Below are 22432 nucleotides of genomic sequence, written 5' to 3' on the forward strand. Positions count from 1 at the left end.
AGTAGTCATGGGCCTAATGGTGAAGTTGGTGGAAAATGTGAGTGCTACTGCTGCTTCTTCTATGGTCTTTATGTATATTGATTCTTGTTTGCATATCTTTTATACTTTCAGTGTCATTTTGTTAAATTGAAGGTCTTGAGAATATTTGAGGTGGTAATATGAAATATTATTTTACGTGGTAATATGTATAACCATTGTTCCCATTATTCTGTGTAGAGGACCTTAGACTCCATTTGACTTACTTGGTGCAGCTCCAGCCATTGTTTGGTTTCAGCCATGTTGGATCACCAGATTCTGTTAAAATATGGGACCCTATCAGGCTTATTTTCGAAAGAGAAGGACGCCCATCTTTCGACACAAATTGGAAGATGGGCGTTCTTCTCACAGGGTTGCCCAAATCAGCATAATTGAAAGCCGATTTTGGGCGTCCCCAACTGCTTTCAGTCGCGGGGATGACCAAAGTTTACGGGGACGTGTCGGAGGCGTAGCAAAGGCTGGACTTGGGCATGCCTAACACATGGGCGTTCTCGACCCATAATGGAAAAAAGGGGCGTCCCTGACGAGCACTTGGACGACTTTACCTGGTCCTTTCTTTCTTACGACCAAGCCACAAAAAGGTGCCTGAACTGACCAGATGAACACCGGAGAGAATCGGGGATGACCGCCCCTTACTTCCCCAGTGGTCACTAACCCCCTCCCACCCTCAAAAAAATCTTTAAAAATCTTTTGTGCCAGCCTCTATGCCAGCCTCAAATGTCATACTCAGCTCCATGACAGCAGTATGCAGGTCCCTGGAGCAGTTTTAGTGGGTGCAGTGCACTTCAGGCAGGCAGACCCAGGCCCATCCCCCCTACCAGTTGCACTTGTGGTGGTAAATGTGAGCCCTCCAAAACCACCAGAAACCCACTGTACCCACATGTAGGTGCCCCCTTCACCCGTAAGGGCTATGGTAGTGCTGTACAGTGGTGGGTAGTGGGTTTTGGGTGGTTTTGGGGGGGCACAGCACCCAAGGTAAGGGAGCTATGTTCCTGGCAGCACTTTCTGAAGTCCACTGCAGTGCCCCCTAGGGTGCCTGGTTGGTGTTCTGGCATGTGAGGGGGACCAGTGCACTATGAATACTGGCTCTTCCCACAATCAAAGGGCTTGCTTTTCGTCGTTTCTGAGATGGGCGTCCTTTGTTTCCATTATCACAGAAAATCAGAAATAACCAAGTCTAGGGACGACCATCTCTAAGGACGACCTAAATGTCAAGATTTGGGCGTCCCCGACCATATTATCGAAACGAAAGATGGACGTCCATTTTGTTTCGATAATACGGATTTCCCCGCCCCTCCACCAGGACGTTTTGAGAGGACGTCCTCAGCAAAACTTGGGCGTCCCCTTCGATTATGCCCCTCCACATGGTTCAAACAATGAGAAATCAGGATTAGTTCAAGATGGAGTGGAAGACTTTTGGAGATCCCTTATGTAGATTAGTGGGAACATCAATTACAAGTGCTTTGCCTATGGGGCTCATTTTCAAAAGAGAAAAACATCTAAAAAGTGGCATAAAGCAGCATTTGGACGTTTTTTTCACAAAAATGGCCAAATCAGTATTTTCAAAACCTATTTTTAGACGTTTTTCTATGAAGTCCATCAGAAATGCGTTCAAATCACAAGGGGATGTGTTGGGGGCATTTCAAAGGCGGGATTAGGGCGTGTTTAACACTTGGACGTTTTACAAAAATGTCCAGGACTAAAACCAAGATGTTTTGGTCTAGATATTTTTTCAGAATGAATAAGGCACAAAAAAGGTGCCCTAAATGACCAGATGACCACTGGAGGGAGTCAGGGTGAGTCCCCAATACCCCCTTAGAGGTCACTGACCCCTCCCACCCCTCAAAAATATGAATAAAAATGTGACTTACCAGCCTCTATGACAGCTGCAGATGTTAAAGTCAGGTTTATTAGAGCACTCCGTCTACCTGTCATACTTCTCCTACATAAGCGCGCAACTATGGAACGTACTACCAAAGGCCATAAAAACAATGCATGACCTAACAATCTTCCGAAAACTACTGAAAACCAACCTGTTCAAGAAGGCATACCACAATGATCCTTCCTAAATACTAGACAACTAGACTTTACATGAACTAGACAAAACCGAACTCTTTACACTAGACTGATAACCTTTGTTGCTACTAATGAAAGTTACACAATACGCACTACCACTTTATTTCTCATGTTGGAAATGAACTTTCTATAGTTGATTATATAACTTATTTTATAATTCACTCTATCATTCAGGAACTTCAATGCAATACCACTTTGTATCCTACTTTATCATTTATGTGCCTTAATGCAATACCACTTGTAATTCTCTATCCGGAAATGGCGATCGCCATTACGGCATAATGTAAACCACATTGAGCCTGCAAATTGGTGGGAAAATGTGGGATACAAATGCAACAAATAAATGAATACTTGTGGAAACTGTGACCCCTCCCAAGGTCACCAAAACCCTACTGTACCCACATTTAGGTGTCCCCTTCACCCATAAGGGCTATTGTAGTGGTGTACAGTGGGAGACAGTGGGTTTTGGGTGGGGTTTGGTGGGCTCAGGGGACAAGGTAAGGGAGCAAAGGTGAGATGTGTACCTGGGAGCATTTTTATGAAGTGCTCAGATGTGCCTTCTAGGGTGTCCCATTGCTCTCCTGGGATGTCTGGGGAACCATTCTACTAAAAATACTGGCTCCTCCTACATCCCAATGGCATGAATCTCTACGTTTTGCACCTATTTATTATTTATTTTTATTTTTGTTAATGGATCAGAAAACAAAACGTCCAAATCACAAAACCTGGTTCAAAACTATATTTTTGAAAAAAAAAAGATAGACGTTTTTCTTTTTTGAAAATGACCTTCTTTCCTATTCGGGTTTACATTTTGTGCAAAACGTCCAAAATCGGACATAGACGTCATATCAAAAATGCCCATCCACGCCTGTGAAAAGGGTGTTTTATTTTTTTGTAAAAGTAGGATCATTAAGATCCCCCAATAAATACTCACTACAACTAGAAGGCAGTCAAAAGTTACAGGTAAAGGAAAAATTGCTACTCATGAATTTATTAATCAGGTTTTGGTAAATGTTCCTATGGTTATAGCCACTCTTTAGAAAAGTGGACAGATATTTAGAATGTGGTGAGTGTTTTTTTTTGTTGTATATGTTGGAATGGAATAATATTTATTTATTTATTTGTAGCATTTGTATCCCACATTTTCCCACCTATTTGCAGGCTCAATGTGGCTTACATTGTTCCGTAATGGTGATCACCAATTCCGGAAAAATAGAAATACATAGTTAAGGTATATGTATGTCCACCACTTCAATAGATTTTGGGCTTTTAGGCACTATATGAGAAACTTAAAAATAAATAAATAAACTAACAAACAGAAAAAAATGAATCCACGTAGAATGTGGGTCTTTCCTGGAAAAATGAGCTATACAGTTTAAAATTGTTTACATCTCCATATATGAACTGCAGGTCTCAAATTACTGGTAAGTTGAAAAATAGGATTAAGCAGAGAGTTCTTTTGTAGAGACATTGTCAATCTTAAAATGTCTTTCTTGGGGGGGGGGGGGTGGGGTGGGGGGGGGTAGAACTCCATCCCCTGAACCTATTTTGTCAGAAATGGTTAACACTCCAGTTCAATGGAGCGTTTTGAACTGAGGGGCTTCTGCCCTGATATAGTCCTTCTCTCAATTCTTATGGTGATGTCAAGGTTCAGACTGCTTTGGCAAAGATACTTTCATTGATGACTTTTAAGATTTCCTTGATATCCCTGACTGCAGTGCAGGATATCTTTTCAAATTAAACATCTTTATTATCTTCCTTGAAATACTAAGGTGATTAGTCAAGAGGTTAATGATGATGTATTAAATTCTCTTGATAGTTTAGATCTTACTGAGGGCCCCTTTTACTAAGCTGCGATAAAATGTTTTTATGCTCGCTGAGGCCCCTTTTACCGCAGCAGGTAAAAGGCTGTCTTTCTTTTTCTAAGAAATGACCATGCGGTAAGTGAACCACTTGTCACACGGCCATTTTGTGAGGGGGGGAGGAACACTACCGCCACCCATTAAAGTGGTGGTAAGGGCTCCACACCAACTCGGCGGTAACCGGGCAGCAGTGCCCGATTACTGCTGGATAAACACCAGTGCTACAACCGTTGGGGTGCTGTGGTAGCCCGATGGTAATTCAGGATTAGTGAGCGGTAAGCCTGCGTTGGGCTTACTGCCGCTTAGTAAAAGACCCCTAAGTTTCTTGAGTCTTCTCAGGAAACTATAATTAAACGTTTTACCTCGTTAGTATCTTTAGGTCCTCTAGAACAAAAAATGCTAATTTTGAAGTCTTATTTTTCTAAATTTAAACATTAATACTTTTTTATGGTCAAAAAGTATTAATGTTTCCTGATGTGGCCAAGTCAACTCAATTAAAATATAAAGCCTTCCTACAGCTGAAGCCTAAGGTTCTGGCTGTGGAAGGGCCTTTTTTCCTAAAATTTTCTTGTACATGCACGGCCACATGTGAAAACAATTCATATATATACAGTGGGGGAAATAAGTATTTGATCCCTTGCTGATTTTGTAAGTTTGCCCACTGACAAAGACATGAGCAGCCCATAATTGAAGGGTAGGTTATTGGTAACAGTGAGAGATAGCACATCACAAATTAAATCCGGAAAATCACATTGTGGAAAGTATATGAATTTATTTGCATTCTGCAGAGGGAAATAAGTATTTAATCCCTCTGGCAAACAAGACCTAATACTTGGTGGCAAAACCCTTGTTGGCAAGCACAGCGGTCAGACGTCTTCTGTAGTTGATGATGAGGTTTGCACACATGTCAGGAGGAATTTTGGTCCACTCCTCTTTGCAGATCATCTCTAAATCATTAAGAGTTCTGGGCTGTCGCTTGGCAACTCGCATCTTCAGCTCCCTCCATAAGTTTTCAATGGGATTAAGGTCTGGTGACTGGCTAGGCCACTCCATGACCCTAATGTGCTTCTTCCTGAGCCACTCCTTTGTTGCCTTGGCTGTATGTTTTGGGTCATTGTCGTGCTGGAAGACCCAGCCACGACCCATTTTTAAGGCCCTGGCGGAGGGAAGGAGGTTGTCACTCAGAATTGTACGGTACATGGCCCCATCCATTCTCCCATTGATGCGGTGAAGTAGTCCTGTGCCCTTAGCAGAGAAACACCCCCAAAACATAACATTTCCACCTCCATGCTTGACAGTGGGGACGGTGTTCTTTGGGTCATAGGCAGCATTTCTCTTCCTCCAAACACGGCGAGTTGAGTTCATGCCAAAGAGCTCAATTTTTGTCTCATCTGACCACAGCACCTTCTCCCAATCACTCTCGGCATCATCCAGGTGTTCACTGGCAAACTTCAGACGGGCCGTCACATGTGCCTTCCGGAGCAGGGGGACCTTGCGGGCACTGCAGGATTGCAATCCGTTATGTCGTAATGTGTTACCAATGGTTTTCGTGGTGACAGTGGTCCCAGCTGCCTTGAGATCATTGACAAGTTCCCCCCTTGTAGTTGTAGGCTGATTTCTAACCTTCTTCATGATCAAGGATACCCCACGAGGTGAGATTTTGCGTGGAGCCCCAGATCTTTGTCGATTGACAGTCATTTTGTACTTCTTCCATTTTCTTACTATGGCACCAACAGTTGTCTCCTTCTCGCCCAGCGTCTTACTGATGGTTTTGTAGCCCATTCCAGCCTTGTGCAGGTGTATGATCTTGTCCCTGACATCCTTAGACAGCTCCTTGCTCTTGGCCATTTTGTAGAGGTTAGAGTCTGACTGATTCACTGTGGACAGGTGTCTTTCATACAGGTGACCATTGCCGACAGCTGTCTGTCATGCAGGTAACGAGTTGATTTGGAGCATCTACCTGGTCTGTAGGGGCCAGATCTCTTACTGGTTGGTGGGGGATCAAATACTTATTTCCCTCTGCAGAATGCAAATAAATTCATATACTTTCCACAATGTGATTTTCCGGATTTAATTTGTGATGTGCTATCTCTCACTGTTACCAATAACCTACCCTTCAATTATGGGCTGCTCATGTCTTTGTCAGTGGGCAAACTTACAAAATCAGCAAGGGATCAAATACTTATTTCCCCCACTGTATATATATATAATTTTTTTTTGGGGGTGGGGGGGGGATGAGACACATTAAGCTTCCCTCAGTCTAAAATGGAAGTTTCCACTTTAGCTTTAAAGTGAATTTACAGGTTAATTGGAGTTTATAGGTATATGAGTTTTTCTAATTCTCTGTTTTCTTTTTTTGTGATGCCTCTTGACTTCTTAGTAGGTCCTTCTTGAAGTGGGCTTGTTTACAATAATGTATAATATATTTTGATTTTCTTTAGTCACTTGCTGGTAAATTTCCATGTGGTTCTTATGTAAATATACAATGTAAAAATTGCAATTAAAAAGTCTTTCTTCACTTTCAGTTTTATCTTTTCCACTTTAAGAAAATGAGAGAATCGTAGAGGCCAATGAACAGAATGCTGGGTTGTTCTTTTTTTAATTGTTTAAGTCTTTGCTCAGGTATAATAATAAAACCATTTAGAAGCCTGTTTTAAAATTTGTCTTCAATTTTTATATTTTTCTTCATTCGACATTGAGATATGGAGACATGGGTTTTCAGATATCATTATATGTGTGTAGTTCCCAAAGTGACACCAGAAGCTAAATTCTCAAAAAGGCAGCAATTTTTTAAATTTATAACAGCTGTCTTGCTAAAAATATAAAAGAGGGCAACTCATTTTTAAGATTACAAAACCGCAGCTTCCTGTGATTAGTGATTTCAGGGTTCCAATATACTAACAAACTTAAAATAAAAATGTGTGGAAGTCCCCCTTTAGTGGAGTAGCATTAATCACAGTTTTCATTCAGCAAATTGCTTGTGTTTTGTTGACTCTGTTGCTGCTTCTGCTGTCTTTGTGTGGTTTGCCTTCTGTTTCTGTGTGGATATGTTTTAATCCTTGACTTTTCATATTACCTTTTAAACAAAGGATAAAAATGCTCTCCTTTCTTCTGGGAAATGTGAAACAAGAATAATTTTAGCTATGCAACTGCCAAGCTGCTTCAGCTTTTCAAAACACCGAACCCCCCTCAGCATACATTTTGTTTGCTTAGACATCTGTGCCTTTACTCTCAAGGAAACGTTCACCTTATCATGATCTGTATTAGCAATATCCCTTTTTCTGTTTTAATTTCAAAACACTGTGGAACGTAGATCATCATCCTCAGCTGCTCTTAATGGGTTAGGTAGCATTATTTCTACTTCACTTATAGCATGTAAAACCCTAAACAGAGGTATAAGGTGAGGATGGGGGGGGGGGGGGGGGGGAGGAGGTAACCAGTACACACTGGCCGATACAACTCTAACCTCTCCCTTTACAAAGCCACGCGGTAATGCCAACACAGCCCATTCAATGTGATTGGGTTATGTTGGCATTGCCGTGCAGCAGCCGCTAGCAGAGATTTGTAAGGGGGGGAGGGGTTGTAACTGCTTTACTGGGCAGACTAGATGGACCATGCTTATTGTTTTCTGCAGTCATTTACTATGTTACTGTATGGTACATCATCATCTGTGCATATTTTCCTAGGTCTGTCTGGATCTATTTTCCTAGAGGTTGTAAATAGAAATTAATTAAAGATGTGAAGCATCTGTTTACACTTTCCAAAAATACTAGGACTAGGGGGCATATGATGAAGGTACAAAGTAGTACATTTAAAACAAAATGGAGAAAATGTTTCTTCACTCAACGTGTAATTAAACTCTGGACTCTGGAATTCATTGCCAGAGAATGTGGTAAAGGCGGTTAGCTTAGCAGAGTTTAAAAAAGGTTTGGATGGCTTCCTAAAGGAAACGTCCATAGACCATTATTAAATGGACTTGGGGAAAATCCATTATTTCTGGGATAAGCAGTATAAAATATTTTGCACTTTTTTGGGATCTTGTTTGCGACCTGGATTGGCCACTGTTGGAAACTGGATGCTGGGCTTGATGGACCTTTGGTCTTTTCCAGTATGGCAATACTTATGTACTTAAAAGAAAATAATATGATATCTTTTTTATTGGACTAACTTAATACATCCTTTGATTATCGGATCTGAAGAAGAAGGGTTACCTTTGAAAGCTAATCAAAAGATGTATTAAGGGGCCATTTTACTAATGTGTGCTGAAAAATGGCCTGTGCTGGTGTAGGTGCAATTATTTGACACGCACAAGTCCATGTTTTAGCGCTCCAGCAAAAAAGGCCTTTTTTGCCGAAAATAGTCATGGGGCAAAATAAAAATCAGCGCGCGTCCATTTTGGGCCTGAGACCTTACCGCCACCCATTCACTTAGTGGTAAGGTCTCATGCGTTAACTGGGCAGTAATCGTCAGCGCACGTACACTGCCGTTTACTGCCCAGTTAGCGCCATATGGTAGAAAACAGAAATTATTTTCTGCTGTGTGTTTTGGACGCATGTCAAAATTAGAATTACTGTGTGGGGCCGGGCGGTAGTTCTAATTTGTTGTACGCGCATAGGTGCCTACGCGTCTTAGTGAAAGGGCCCCTAAGTTAGTCCAATAAAAACGGTATCATATTTTCTTTTCAAAGTTTTGATTTATTTCTGTTTACTACCTTTAAAAAGTGGACTAACACAGCTACCACACCATTTTACTTCTATAGGGCTGATGTTCAAGAGCTTAACAAAGATGATTAGGTATTAGTAGCATTTTTGCATCCTTTATCAATCGGACAGTTTTGAAATGTCATGCTCTGCAGGAAACAAAACACTCCTTGGAATCACTGTGGATTGAAATTCCATGTGCAAAGGGGAAAAGGATAGTGATAGGAGTGTACTACCGTCCGCCTGGCCAGAACGAACAGACGGATGCGGAAATGTTAAAGGAAATCAGGGACGCAAACAAACTGGGCAACACAATAATAATGGGGGATTTCAATTACCCGCATATAGACTGGGTTAATGTAACATCTGTACACGCAAGGGACATAAGATTTCTTGATGAAATCAAGGACAGCTTCATGGAACAGCTAGTTCAGGAGCCGACAAGAGAAGGAAAAATACTAGACTTAGTCCTTAGTGGTGCTCATGATCTAGTGCAGGGGGTAACGATACGAGGGCCGCTTGATAACAGTGATCATAATATGATCGGTTTTGATATTGGCATTGAAGGAAGTGAAACTAGGAAATCAAGTACGCTAGCGTTTAACTATAGAAAAGGTGATTACGACAAAATGAGAAAAATGGTGAAAAAAAGACTGAAAGGAGCAGCTCGCAGAGTAAAAAACTTGCATCAGGCGTGGATGCTGTTTAAAAACACCATCCTGGAGGTTCAGGACAAATATATTCCACGTATTAGAAAAAAGGGAAAAAAGACTAAACGTCAGCCGGCGTGGCTAAACAGTAAGATAAAGGAAATCATTAGAGTCAAAAAACAATCCTTCAGAAAGTGGAGAAGAGAACCAACTGAAAGTAACAGGATAGATCATAAGGAATGCCAAGCCAAATGCAAAGCGGAGATAAGGAGGGCAAAAAAGGACTTTGAGAAGAAATTAGCGTTGGAAGCAAAAATACATAGTAAAAATTTTTTTTAGATACATTAAAAGCAGGAAACCGGCCAAAGAGTCGGTTGGGCCGCTGGACGAAAATGGTGTTAAAGGGGCGATCAAGGAGGACAAAGCCGTAGCGGAGAAATTAAATGAATTCTTTGCTTCGGTCTTCACCGAGGAGGATTTGGGGAGGACACCGGTGCCGGAAAGAATATTTGAAGCGGGGGAGTCGGAGAAACTAAACAAATTCTCTGTAACCTTGGAGGATGTAATGGGTCAGTTCAGCAAGCTGAAGAGTAGTAAATCACCGGGACCTGATGGTATTCATCCCAGAGTATTAATAGAACTAAAAAATGAACTTGCGGAGCTACTGTTAGAAATATGCAATCTGTCCCTAAAATCGAGTGTAGTACCGGAAGACTAGAGGGTAGCCAATGTTACTCCGATTTTTAAGAAGGGTTCCAGAGGAGATCCGGGAAATTATAGACCGGTGAGTCTGACGTCGGTGCCGGGCAAGATGGTGGAGGCTATTATTAAGAATAAAATTGCAGAGCATATACAAAAACATGGACTGATGAGACAAAGTCAGCACGGATTTAGTGAAGGGAAGTCTTGCCTCACCAATCTAATGCATTTTTTTGAGGGGGTAAGCAAACATGTGGACAATGGGGAGCCGGTTGATATTGTATATCTGGATTTTCAGAAGGCGTTTGACAAAGTGCCGCAAGAAAGACTCCTGAAGAAATTGCAGAGTCATGGAATCGGAGGTAGGGTATTATTATGGATTAAGAACTGGTTGAAAGATAGGAAGCAGAGAGTAGGATTGCGTGGCCAGTATTCTCAGTGGAGGAGGGTAGTTAGTGGGGTCCCGCAGGGGTCTGTGCTGGGTCCGTTGCTTTTTAATGTATTTATAAATGACCTAGAGAGGTAATTAAATTCGCCGATGACACAAAATTATTCAGGGTCGTCAAGTCGCAGGAGGAATGTGAACGATTACAGGAGGACCTTGCGAGACTGGGAGAATGGGCGTGCAAGTGGCAGATGAAGTTCAATGTTGACAAGTGCAAAGTGATGCATGTGGGTAAGAGGAACCCGAATTATAGCTACGTCATGCAAGGTTCCGTGTTAGGAGTTACGGATCAAGAAAGGGATCTGGGTGTCGTCGTCGATGATACGCTGAAACCTTCTGCTCAGTGTGCTGCTGCGGCTAGGAAAGCAAATAGAATGTTGGGTGTTATTAGGAAGGGTATGGAGTCCAGGTGTGCGGATGTTATAATGCCGTTGTATCGCTCCATGGTGCGACCGCACCTGGAGTATTGTGTTCAGTACTGGTCTCCGTATCTCAAAAAAGATATAGTAGAATTGGAAAAGGTACAGCGAAGGGCGACGAAAATGATAGTGGGGATGGGACGACTTTCCTATGAAGAGAGGCTGAGAAGGCTAGGGCTTTTCAGCTTGGAGAAGAGACGGCTGAGGGGAGATATGATAGAAGTGTATAAAATAATGAGTGGAATGGATCGGGTGGATGTGAAGCGACTGTTCACGCTATCCAAAAATAATAGGACTAGAGGGCATGAGTTGAAGCTACAGTGTGGTAAATTTAAAACGAATCGGAGAAAATTTTTCTTCACCCAACGTGTAATTAGACTCTGGAATTCGTTGCCGGAGAACGTGGTACGGGCGGTTAGCTTGACGGAGTTTAAAAAGGGGTTAGATAGATTCCTAAAGGACAAGTCCATAGACCGCTATTAAATGGACTTGGAAAAATTCCGCATTTTTAGGTATAACTTGTCTGGAATGTTTTTACGTTTGGGGAGCGTGCCAGGTGCCCTTGACCTGGATTGGCCACTGTCGGTGACAGGATGCTGGGCTAGATAGACCTTTGGTCTTTCCCAGTATGGCACTACTTATGTACTTATGTACTTATGACATTCAAAGCCATTGCAGTTGAACTCTTGCCCAGTTTGGTTTCCAGGTCTGAAATTTTAATACAGATAAACAATCCACAGTACTGGCGGTAGCAGGGCCGTGCCAAGGGTCTCTGGCGCCCCCCTGCAGACTACCAGTTGGCGCCCCCCCCCGCACCTGCCTGGCTCCAATGCAGCGATTCCCCTCTCTCCCCTGCCCTCCCGCTCCCATGTACGAACTGCCCGCCCTCTTCTCCCCCCCAAGATCCAGTTCCTTTTTTTTTCTTTTAAATTTACCTTCCTCCGGCAGCGCAGCGTCAGTGAAGGAGGCGGCGCTCCCAGTCCCGACGTCTCTAGCCTTCCCTTGTTCGCTGCTCACTGCCCCGCCTTCTTCTGACGTCAGAAGAAGGCGGGGCAGTGAGCAGCGAACAAGGGAAGGCTAGAGACGTTGGGACTGGGAGCGCCGCCTCCTTCACTGACGCTGCGCTGTCGGAGGAAGGTAAATTTAAAAGAAAAAAAAAGGAACGGGATCTTGGGGGGGAGAAGAGGGCGGACAGTTCCTACATGGGAGCGGGAGGGCAGGGTAAGCACGCAGCGGCGGCGCCCCCCCCAGAGGATAGCGCCCCCCTGCGGCGCTTACCCCGCTTACCGCATCGGCACAGCCCTGGGCAGTAGGGTCTCAGACCCAAAATGGACGCGTGACAATTTTTATATTGCCTCATGTCCATTTATGGCAAAGATTTTAAAAAGGCATTTTTTACAGGTGTCTATTAGATGCGTTCCCAAAACACGCGTCCACACTACCGCAGGCCATTTTTCAGCGCACCTTTGTAAAAGGGCCCCTTAGAAGATACATAAGTACATAAGCACCGCCGTGCTGGGACAGACCAAGGGTCCATCGAGCCCAGCACCCTGTCTCCGACAGCGGCCAAAAGAACAAACAATTTGTCCCACCCATCCCAGAAATAGTGGATTTTTCCCACATCCATTCAATAACATTCTATGGCCTTTTCCTCCAGGAAGCCGTCCAACCCTTTTTAAAATTCTGCCTTAACCACTTTTCCAGGCAACGAATTCCAGATTCTAACTACACGTTGAGTGAAGAAAAATTTCCTCTGATTCGTTCTAAATTTACTACACTGCAGCTTCATCGCAATTCTATAAAGGCATTTTCAAATGAATATGGCATTATATATACACAAAGAGCTAGATTCTATAAATGGCACTTGAATCTTAGGCCCTGGAAAAAAATTGACGCTAAGCGCTATTCTGTAAAGGGCACACGGTTTGAACAGAATAGTTTTTAAGTCAGGTTCAGTGCATAACTACGGGCACCAGAGTTACGCCTGCTGAAACCTGGTGTAAATGCCGGCACCCAAGTTAGGATCATTGAACCAGTATTCTATAACTATGCGTGCAAATTTTTGGAATGCCCTAGACACACCCTTGCTCCTCCTATGGCCATGCCCCCTTTTGAGATGACTAGCACGTAGCCAGATGTGCTTGCAAATCCTAATTGAGATCTGTGGAGCAGATATGCATATTAACGGATCTGATTTGAAATATGTCTTTGGGGGGGGAGTGAGAAGTGCTGCATCGGCAATGCTTTAGGTTGCCAGAAGTGTCAAAATCCACCCTTGAGAAAGTATAGCTCTTTAAGGGCCCCTTTTATAAAGTGGCAGTAAGCTCAATGTGGGCTTACCGCTTGCTCAAAAGAAAATACCATTGGGCTACTGCAGTAGCCCGGCGGTGCTTCCCACCCCCAGCGCGCTGTCATATTCGATGCTACAAAAATAGTTTTATTTTTGTAGCGCCGGTGTTTACCCGGTGGTAATCGGGCAGTGCCAAGCGCTGCCTGGTTACTGCTGGGTTAGCGCATGAGCCCTTACCACCACCTGAATGGGTGGTGGTAAGAGCTCTCCCCCCGAAATGGCCGTGTGGCAAGTTCTTCACTTGCCATATGGCATTTTCCTGAAAAAAAGAAAGACTTACCTTTTACCCGCTACGATAAAAGGGGACCTCGGCACACGTCAAAAACATGCGTTGATGCCAGTGCAGGCCCCCTTTTGCTGCAGCTTGGTAAAAGAGGCCCTAAATTTTCCAGATATGCTATGTGAGTTCCAAAAAAGGGTTATCTCCTTAGCTGATCTTTTTCTTATTTGTCTAAGTCAGGGGTTTTCAACCCAGTCCTCAGGACACATGCAACCAGTCATGTTTTCAGGATATCCACAATAAATTTGCATGAGAGAGATCTGCATACAGTAGAGACAGTGCATGCAAATTTGTCTCATGCATATTCATTGTGGATATTTTGAAACTTACGTGGAAAACTCATTATTTGAAATCTGTACTGTTCTAGATTTTTGCTGTGTTTAGTGCAAAAATTGATTTTTTTTTCAGCTTTGGTGCTTTTATTTCAAATCCATTTCTTTCTGTTGAACATATTTCTTTGCTTGCATGTGCTTTGTGATGATTTTGCTTCATTTTTTTCCCCTATTTACCATGCTGTACAGTTTATGGATTCCCGAAGAGCAAAGGTTTGTGTGTTTGCAGTTCTATTGTAGTATGGTTTTATTGATTTTTGTTTTTTAGAAATAGTATTTCTTAAGTTTTCCGTAGCTTTATTTTCCAGTGATTTAGGGGCCCTTTCACACAGCGGTGGTAAGCCCAACATTGGCTTGCCACTCGCTCTTCCGGGACTACCACTGGCCAAACACAGCCCCCGGTGGTAGTCCCGCCCCGAGCGCACACCATTTCCGGGGGAAAAAGAAAACTCCTGGAAATGGCTTGTGCAGCGATAACATGACGGTAATTGTTCATCGGCGTGTAGCTTAGTGTGGGAGCCCTTATCACCACCTCAGTGGGTGGCGGTAAGGGCTCCCCGCCGCATGGCCATGCGGTAAGAGTTCTCTTACCGCATGGCCTTGAGGGGCATAATCGAACGTGAACGCCCATCTCCATGGGCGTCTATCTCTGAGGATGGGTACGTGAAGGGGCGGGCCAGACCGTGTTTTCGAAAAAGATGGGCATCCATCTTTTTTTTCGACAATACAGTTTGTGCCGGGCAAATGCATCGGATTTGGGCGGATTTGAGCTGGGCGTAATCGTGTTTCCAGCGATAATGTTAACCGAAGATGCCCAGCTCAAAAACAAACAAATCCAAGGCATTTGGTCATGGGAGGGGCCAGGATTCATAGTGCACTGGTCCCCCTCACATGCCAGGACACCAACCGGGCACCCTAGGGGGCACTTGCAACAATTAAAAAAAAATTAAAATACCTACCAAGTCCGTAGCTCCCTTACCTTGGGTGCTGAGCCCCCCAAATCCCCCCCAAAACCCACTCCTCAGATCTCTACACCATTACCATAGCACTTATGGCTGAAGGGGGGCACCTAGATGTGGGTACAGTGGGTTTTGGGGGTGGTTTGGAGGGCTCCCATTTACCAGCACAAGTGTAACAGGTAGGGGGGATGGGCCTGGGTCCACCTGGCTGAAGTCCACGGCACCCACTAACAACTGCTCCAGGGACATGCATACTGCTGTCATGGAGCTGGGTATGACATTTGAGGCTGGCATAGAGGCTGGAAAAAAAAAGCTTTTAAAGTTATTATATTTTGGTAGGAGGGGGTTAGTGACCGCTGGGGGAGTCAGGGGAGGTCATCCCCGATTCCCTCCGGTGGTCATCTGGGCAGTTGGGGCACTTTTTGGGGACTTGTTCGTGAGAAAAAAGGGTCTAGAAAAAGTGACCCAAATTCTCGCTTCTGGCGCCCTTCTTTTTTCGATTATCGGCCGAGGGCGCCCATCTCTCCTCGGCCGATAAACACGCCCCAGTCCCGCCTTCACCACACCTCTGACCCCCCCCTCAACTTTGTCCATTCCCGCGACAGATTGCAGTTGGAGACGCCCAAAATCGGCTTTCGATTATACCGATTTGGGCGCCCACGGGAGAAAGGCGCCCATATCCCGATTTGGGTCGAAATATGGGCATCTTTCTCTTTTGAAAATAAGCCTGCATGTGTGTCTGGGGGCATTTTTACCCACTGCGCTAAAAAGGGCCCAGGCGCACAGGAAAAATGGACCCAGCCGCAAGCGCAGGGCCCTTTTTCCCACAGTTTGGTTAAATGGCCCCTTAGTAGTTGCCTTCAATCAGACTAATTGTGTTGGTTTTTCATATTTTGATGAAACATGGCTACTGAAATAAGAATGCAAGTAAAATTTGTCTTGCAATTTTATATACATCAACAAAATTGACGCATCAAACAAGTTTTGCTAATTCACCACAAGTCTGGTTCCAATCTTTTTTGTGAAGTTGCATACGAGATGCATATTGAGGCATTTTTCAGCAGGAGAGCTTTAATTAATTAGGCTGGCTGAGAAAATAATTCCAGTGAATTGCTTTTTTTTTGTTTTGTTACATTTGTACCCTGCGCTTTCCCACTCATGGCAGGCAATGGAGGGTTAAGTGACATGCCCAGAGTTACAAGGAGTTGCCTGTGCTGGGAATCAAACTCAGTTCCCCAGGACCAAAGTCCACCACCCTAACCACTAGGCCACTCCTCCACTAATGTCCAATGTTAATTATAACTCAAACCGACACTGTAGTATATTAAAATGATCATTCTTTGACAGAATTTACAATGGCACCATTGTTGGTTAACAGTGTTCAATGCACTTGCAATGATATTTTTGCAGGCTTCATCATTGATTCAATGAACTATTGTAATGCTACAAGACTTACCTTAGGGTGTATGGAAGCAGCACTTAGCTCTCTCCTTGTCTTTCCTGTTCTAGCATCTGCAGTTGACAATCCAAGCACTACAGGATGAGCTTCGAACTCAGAGAGACCTCAACCATCTTCTTCAGCAAGAAAGTGGGAACAGAGGTGCCGAGCATTTCACCATCGAGCTTACAGAGGAGAATTTCCGACGGCTCCAGGCTGAGCATGACCGGCAGGCAAAAGAGCTATTTCTCTTACGAAAAACCCTGGAAGAAATGGAGCTGAGAATTGAAACACAGAAGCAGACACTAAATGCCAGAGATGAGTCAATCAAAAAGCTGTTAGAAATGTTGCAAAGCAAAGGCTTAACTTCCAAAGGAATGGAAGATGAAAATGAACGGACTCGAAGGATGGTGGAAGCCGAATCTCAGGTTAATCACTTAGAAGTGCTTTTAGACCAGAAAGACAAAGAAAACATACATCTTCGAGAGGTAAGAGTACAATTTAACATTGAGAAACCTTCCAGTGAGCCTATAGAATAGGGAGCATAGACTCCTTCTCAGTCTCTTAAAGTTTTGTGGACACTTGCTTCTTTTTGAGTTTTACATGCAGTTATGTACTCTATAAGGAAAACTTTTAAATTTGATTACAACCCTCCCACCCCTGATGTTCAGCCGGCATCGGTCAGCATTTTTTAAAATCACTGATCGTCACTGGCTAAATTATCCCCCGATATTCAGTTTTGGGCCATGTCTGGGAACTGGCACTGAATATCAGGGGATAATTTGAGGTGGGCAGGCTGCCAGAACTTATGTGGGCCTGGCCGACATTCATGCGGAGCAGAAATAGTTATGCAGCCCTACTGAATATTGGACCGGGGCTGCATTTTTTTGGTAAAAAACAGCTGCTAGGCCCCAACAGTGGCCCTCTTTCCTTCCCCCCTCCCCACAACCTGTGGCAAGGACCCTCCACTGGAGAGGTCGTGGCAGCCCTTTTCGTTCATTGGCCACAAGGGGCAGGATTGAGGGGCCTGTGCTTCTGCCCCCAATGACCACCATGAACCACCAGGGCTACAGGTAGGCCCGAGGTAGGGTTACCATATGGCTCCAGAAAAAGGAGGACGGATTGAGCCAGCTGGGTTTTACATCCATTGCTTGAAAGCAATGGAAGTAAAACCCTGCTGGCTCAATTACTTCCATTGAAAACAATTACTTTCCATTGAAAGCAATGGAAGTAAAACCCGGCTGGCTCAATCCGTCCTCCTTTTTCTGGAGCCATATGGTAACCCTAGCCCGAGGGGAGGGCCTACCTGGACGGCTGGGGTGGTGGGAGGCCTTCCGGGAGGGTGTTCATGCTGCAGGCTGGGGGGAGGGGAAGGAAAGAGGGCCATTGTGGGGGGTGGAAAGGGGCTTGGGTGCTTCTTTTTTTTTTTTACAAAAAAGAATACAAAACAAAACTAAAGTTATGAGGGCTCCGGCCCAATACTCAGTGCTGGGTCCCACATAGCTAGGCCGGCCAAAGTTAGGACAGCTTTGAAGCTGTCCACATTCACACTCCTTACACAAAACCACAACTTGTAGCAACATGGGCCAACCCATACACATATACAGCCAGAAAGTTAAACCTTTGAAAATTATTAATCTACTTTTGGGCTCATTTTCAAAACAGAAAAACATCCAAATAATAGCACAGAGCGGCAGATGGACGTTTTTCTTTCAAAAGCGCACAAATCACTATTTTTGAAACACATATTTTAGATGTTATTGTATGCAGTTCATTTGCATTGCATCCAAATCACAAGCGGGTGTGTTGGGGCATGTTGGAGGCGGGTTTTGGGCATTTCTAACACTTGCATGTTTTTCTGCCATAATGGAGCAAAATAAAAACGTCCAAGGCTAAAACCTAGACATTTTGGGCTAGACCTATTTTAATAATGACTAAGTCACAAAAAATGTGCCCCAAATGACCAGGTGACTACTGGAGGGATTAGGGTATGATCCCCTTACTCTCCCAGTAGACACTGACCTCCTCCCACCCCCCAAAGATGTAGAAGAAATAGTACATACCAAATTCTATGACAGCTTTAGATGTTATGGCCAGTCCTATTTGAGTAGCAAGCAGGTCCCTGGAGTAGCCTAGTGGCCTGTGCAATACACTGTAGAGAAGGGGACCCAGGCTCATAACCCTTTCTAACTGTTACACTTCTGGTGGAAAGTGTGAGCCATCCAAAACCCAGAGTAGGTGCATTCTTTCCATCTGCATATTGTTTGCATATTGTGTAAATTTTAGGGAGCTTCGACGTTAGCTCCAGGACTTAGTGCAAGAACAGTACTAGGCAGACTTCTACGGTCTGTGCCCTGAGAAAGGCAAGGACAAATCAAATTCGGGTTTACATATAAAGTATCACATACGATGTAAATAAATTTATCTTGTTGGGCAGACTGGAGAATTCCTTTATTAAATGAAAGCGGAAAATCAAATTTCAATACATTACACTGTGCAGTTATAAAGCCAGCCCCTCTATACTTTTATACAAAAATGCAAATTTTACACAAAAAACCATCCCCCCCAACCCCCCCCCCAAACATTCAACTCAACTTCAAGCGTACATGCTTCCACCAAACCCCAAAGGTCTTTACCCCCACCTCCACCCGTTCCCATCGGGCCACTTCCTGGACAGCTCGGACAACGTCCCAGGAGACCTGCTCAGCAGACCTGCACTCCTGGCCCAGGGACACCCCGCAGCGAGCCATCCATAGGCAGTATCTGATGATAACTGAGATTAGAAAGGCGGTACCTGGCTCTAGCCGCCCCGTCTCCCCCTGCCTCCCATACACCCAGTCCGCATAGGTGTAGGACGTGAAGCTGGGGATGGCCAGCAAGGCAGCCACTCTCCGGCAAACCGCTATGGAGAATGGACACTCCTTCAGGAAGTGGTCCATGGTCTCCAGCCGGCCAGCACACTCCCCCCTCGGGCAGTCTCGGTCCTGCTGGTTCCTACACCGAAGGTTTGCCCTAACATACAACCTGCCATGTAGGGACAGCCAAGCAATGTCCCTGTACTTGTGTGGGATGCGTTTGGATGAAATAAACCGCAGGCCCTGCCTCAGCACGGGCTCCGGAGCATCCCTAAGAGCCAGGGGAGAGGAGAAGCGTTGGGAGCGAACCCGCTCCACCCAGATCTCCCTCTGTCCTGCCCTAACTTCCTCCCATGTAATGTCCCACAGCCGAACCAGCTTTACCAAAGATTTATAGTAGCCTACCCCCTCCGGGAACCCTTTCCGCAACCGTCCCCACCCTACCTCCCCCCAACCAAGGACCCCAAAATCCCTCCCACCACTGGACAACACTGTGTACCCATCCTGGGGCATTCAGACCCCCCGCCCGCCCCAGGTTAAACTGGATGAAGAGGGAGGAGAATAGCAAGACTGGGTTTACCATTCCCACCCCCCCTTCCTCCCGCGACCGGTAAGTGAAATTACGTCGAACTGGGTTCATCCTGTTCCCCCACAGGAGTTGAAAGAACACGCTGTAAATTGCCGTGAAACAGCGTTCCGGCAGGAGACAGATGTAGCTCAGGAACAGGAACATGGGGACCACCTGGCTCTTCAGCAACCGGACCCGGTCCTCCATGGGCATCCGCCACCCCTTCCAGCGGTCCACCTTCTCCCTCGCCTCCGCTATCCTTTGTTCCCAATTTTCCCGCCCGTAATCCCCTCCCCCAAAATACACTCCCAAAACCCTCATTTTCTCTATCCCATCCGGGAACCCTCCACCTAAATTAAACCGCCGTCCCTCTGGCCCCACCCACAAGCTGGTGCTCTTGCCCAGGTTTACCCGAGACCCCGAAGCCTGGGAGTATGCTGCAAGGGTCTCCTGCAGCCTCCTCCCCTCCCTGCGATCCGCCACCCAGACGGTGATATCGTCCGCATAGGCGATGACTCGCAACACATTCCCTTTGCCTACTTCCACTCCTCTGAGCCCGTCCTCCCCCCCCCCTTCCAGCCTCCTCACCAGGGGATCAATGGCGAAAGCGTACAGCAGGGGGCTCAACGGGCACCCCTGCCGCACCCCCGCCGAGATCCCCACCTCCGCCCCCCTCCATCCATTCACCAGGGGAAAGAATCGCGCCCCCGCATACAATAACTGAAGTTGCGCGATCCATTCCCCCGGGAATCCATAGTGGTCTAGGACCTTCCATAAAAAACCCCACTGCACTCGGTCGAAAGCCTTGTCCTGGTCCAAGGCCACGACCAGCCTGCCCTCTCCCACCCGACTACGTTCCAGGCCCTCCCTCACCCAGGCCACTGCCTCTAGCACCCCCCTTCCCGGGACCCCACACCCCTGCGGGGCTGCCAGCACTTCCCCGGAGATCTTCCTCATGCGGGCAAGGAGCATGTGAGCGAAGATCTTCCGGTCGGTGTTCAGAAGTGCAATCGGCCGCCAATTTGCCACATCCTGGGGGTCCTTGCCTTTGCTAAGAAGGACCAAAGCTGATGCCCCCATCGACTCAGGCAAGGATCCCCCTGTTCGTGCCGCCTCCCAGATTGCCAACAAGACTGGCGCCAACTGATCCCTAAACTGCTGGTAGAACTCTGCCGGGAGTCCGTCTGGCCCCGGCGCCGTCCTGCGCCGCAAGGCCCCAATGGCCTCCTGTACCTCCCGCAGCGTCCACGGCCGCAGCAAGGCCCGAAGATGAGGCCCCCCCTTACCCACCCCTGGGGTTTCCTCAATGTACCTCGCCATGGCCTCCTCCCCCAACCGTTGGTCCAAAAAGGCCCGCCCAAAGTGGGTCCCCACCACCTGCAAGATACCTTCCCTAGACTGCTGGAGCGTCCCCCCCTCATCCCTTAACCCCTCTACCACCCTCCTCTCCCTTCTTTCCTTACAGCAGTCATAAGGGTTCGGGCTGAGCAGCTTCCCGAAGTCCCGCTCATAGACGAGGGAAGAGTACCGATTGTATTGTACCCGTTCCACCTCCTGCTGCAAGGCCTCAATGTCCTCCCTCTTCCCTCCCCTGGAAATCAAATTGTCCCTTCGCTTCCTCAGAGCAGTTCCTAGCCGGGTGACCTCCCTCCCCTGCCTCCTCGCCTGACGGAGAAAGAACCCCCTGGTGCGGTGTTTCAAAACTTCCCACCAGTCCCCTAGGGAAGGGAAGACACCCTGAATGGATACCTGGTCTGCCAGAAACTCCAAATACTCCTGGTACAACACCCCCTCTCTCAACCATTTCTGATTTAAACGCCACAATCCTTTCCCCAATCCGTGAATCCCCCCTCCCCCCAGCTCGACCAGCACCATCTTGTGGTCTGAGAAATCAACCTCTACCACCCTTGGTGCCTTCCCACACGCCCCTCCCCGAACTAAAAACCGGTCGATTCTACTTCTACAAGTGCCCCGGGCAAAAGTGAAACCCTGCGTCCCACCACCAAACTCTATGTGCGCGTCCACCAATCCCGCTCCCTTCATGATCCCTGCTAGCCGTACCCCATCGTAACCTACTTGCGCCGCCCTCCTCCCCCTATCCTCCTTCCTCAGGACTGTGTTAAAATCCCCCCCCCAAACTAGCTGCCGTGAGGTGTAAAGGTACGGCCGAATTTTCCTAAACAGTGCTGCCCTTCCCCGTTTGCTTTGCGGCCCGTAGATGTTAATCACCCGCAAAGCCACCCCCCGCAATCTCACATCTAACACCAGACACCTCCCAATTCCCAGCTCCACCACCCTCTGGATCTCTACTTTAAATGTTTTGAAGAGGATGCCTATCCCCCCATACCGTTCCCCTGCCAGACCCCAAATAGAGGGCCCCCATCTCCAGGCCTGCTTTGCCCGCCGAACCTCCTCCAGCGTTCGCAGCCTGGTCTCCTGCAGAAGAAAACAGTCCACCCGCCACGGCAGAGAGGCCATCGAACGCCAAGCATCTCGCCCTCTGGGAGGCGACACTAGCCACATTAAGTGTGGCGAATGTTAACAGCAGTCCAGCCATCATTGTGCCGTTCCATACCCCCCGCCCTCCTGGCTACCTTCCCTCTGCTCCATACTACCTCCAGGGATCCCTTCCCCTTCACCCTCCCCTTCCTCGTCCGCCCAGTCCCGGACCCCTAGCTCCAAAAGCCCCCCCCCTTTCCTTACTTTCTTCCTCCCCTTCTTCCTCTTTTCTTCGCCCACCTCCCTCCCTTCTTGGGAGTCGTC

General features: G+C 46.3%; 1 protein-coding gene across 1 annotated transcript in view; it reads left to right on the forward strand.

The window, feature by feature from the left end:
• Positions 1-22432, forward strand: part of ERC2 (ELKS/RAB6-interacting/CAST family member 2) — a 692745-nt gene that overhangs the window by 40770 nt on the left and 629543 nt on the right. The window contains 1 exon segment of the mRNA XM_030206769.1: positions 16318-16734. Within this exon segment, the coding sequence (XP_030062629.1) occupies positions 16318-16734 (417 nt within the window).

This window comes from Microcaecilia unicolor, chromosome 6, assembly GCF_901765095.1.
Source record: "Microcaecilia unicolor chromosome 6, aMicUni1.1, whole genome shotgun sequence".
Lineage (NCBI taxonomy): Eukaryota > Metazoa > Chordata > Amphibia > Gymnophiona > Siphonopidae > Microcaecilia > Microcaecilia unicolor.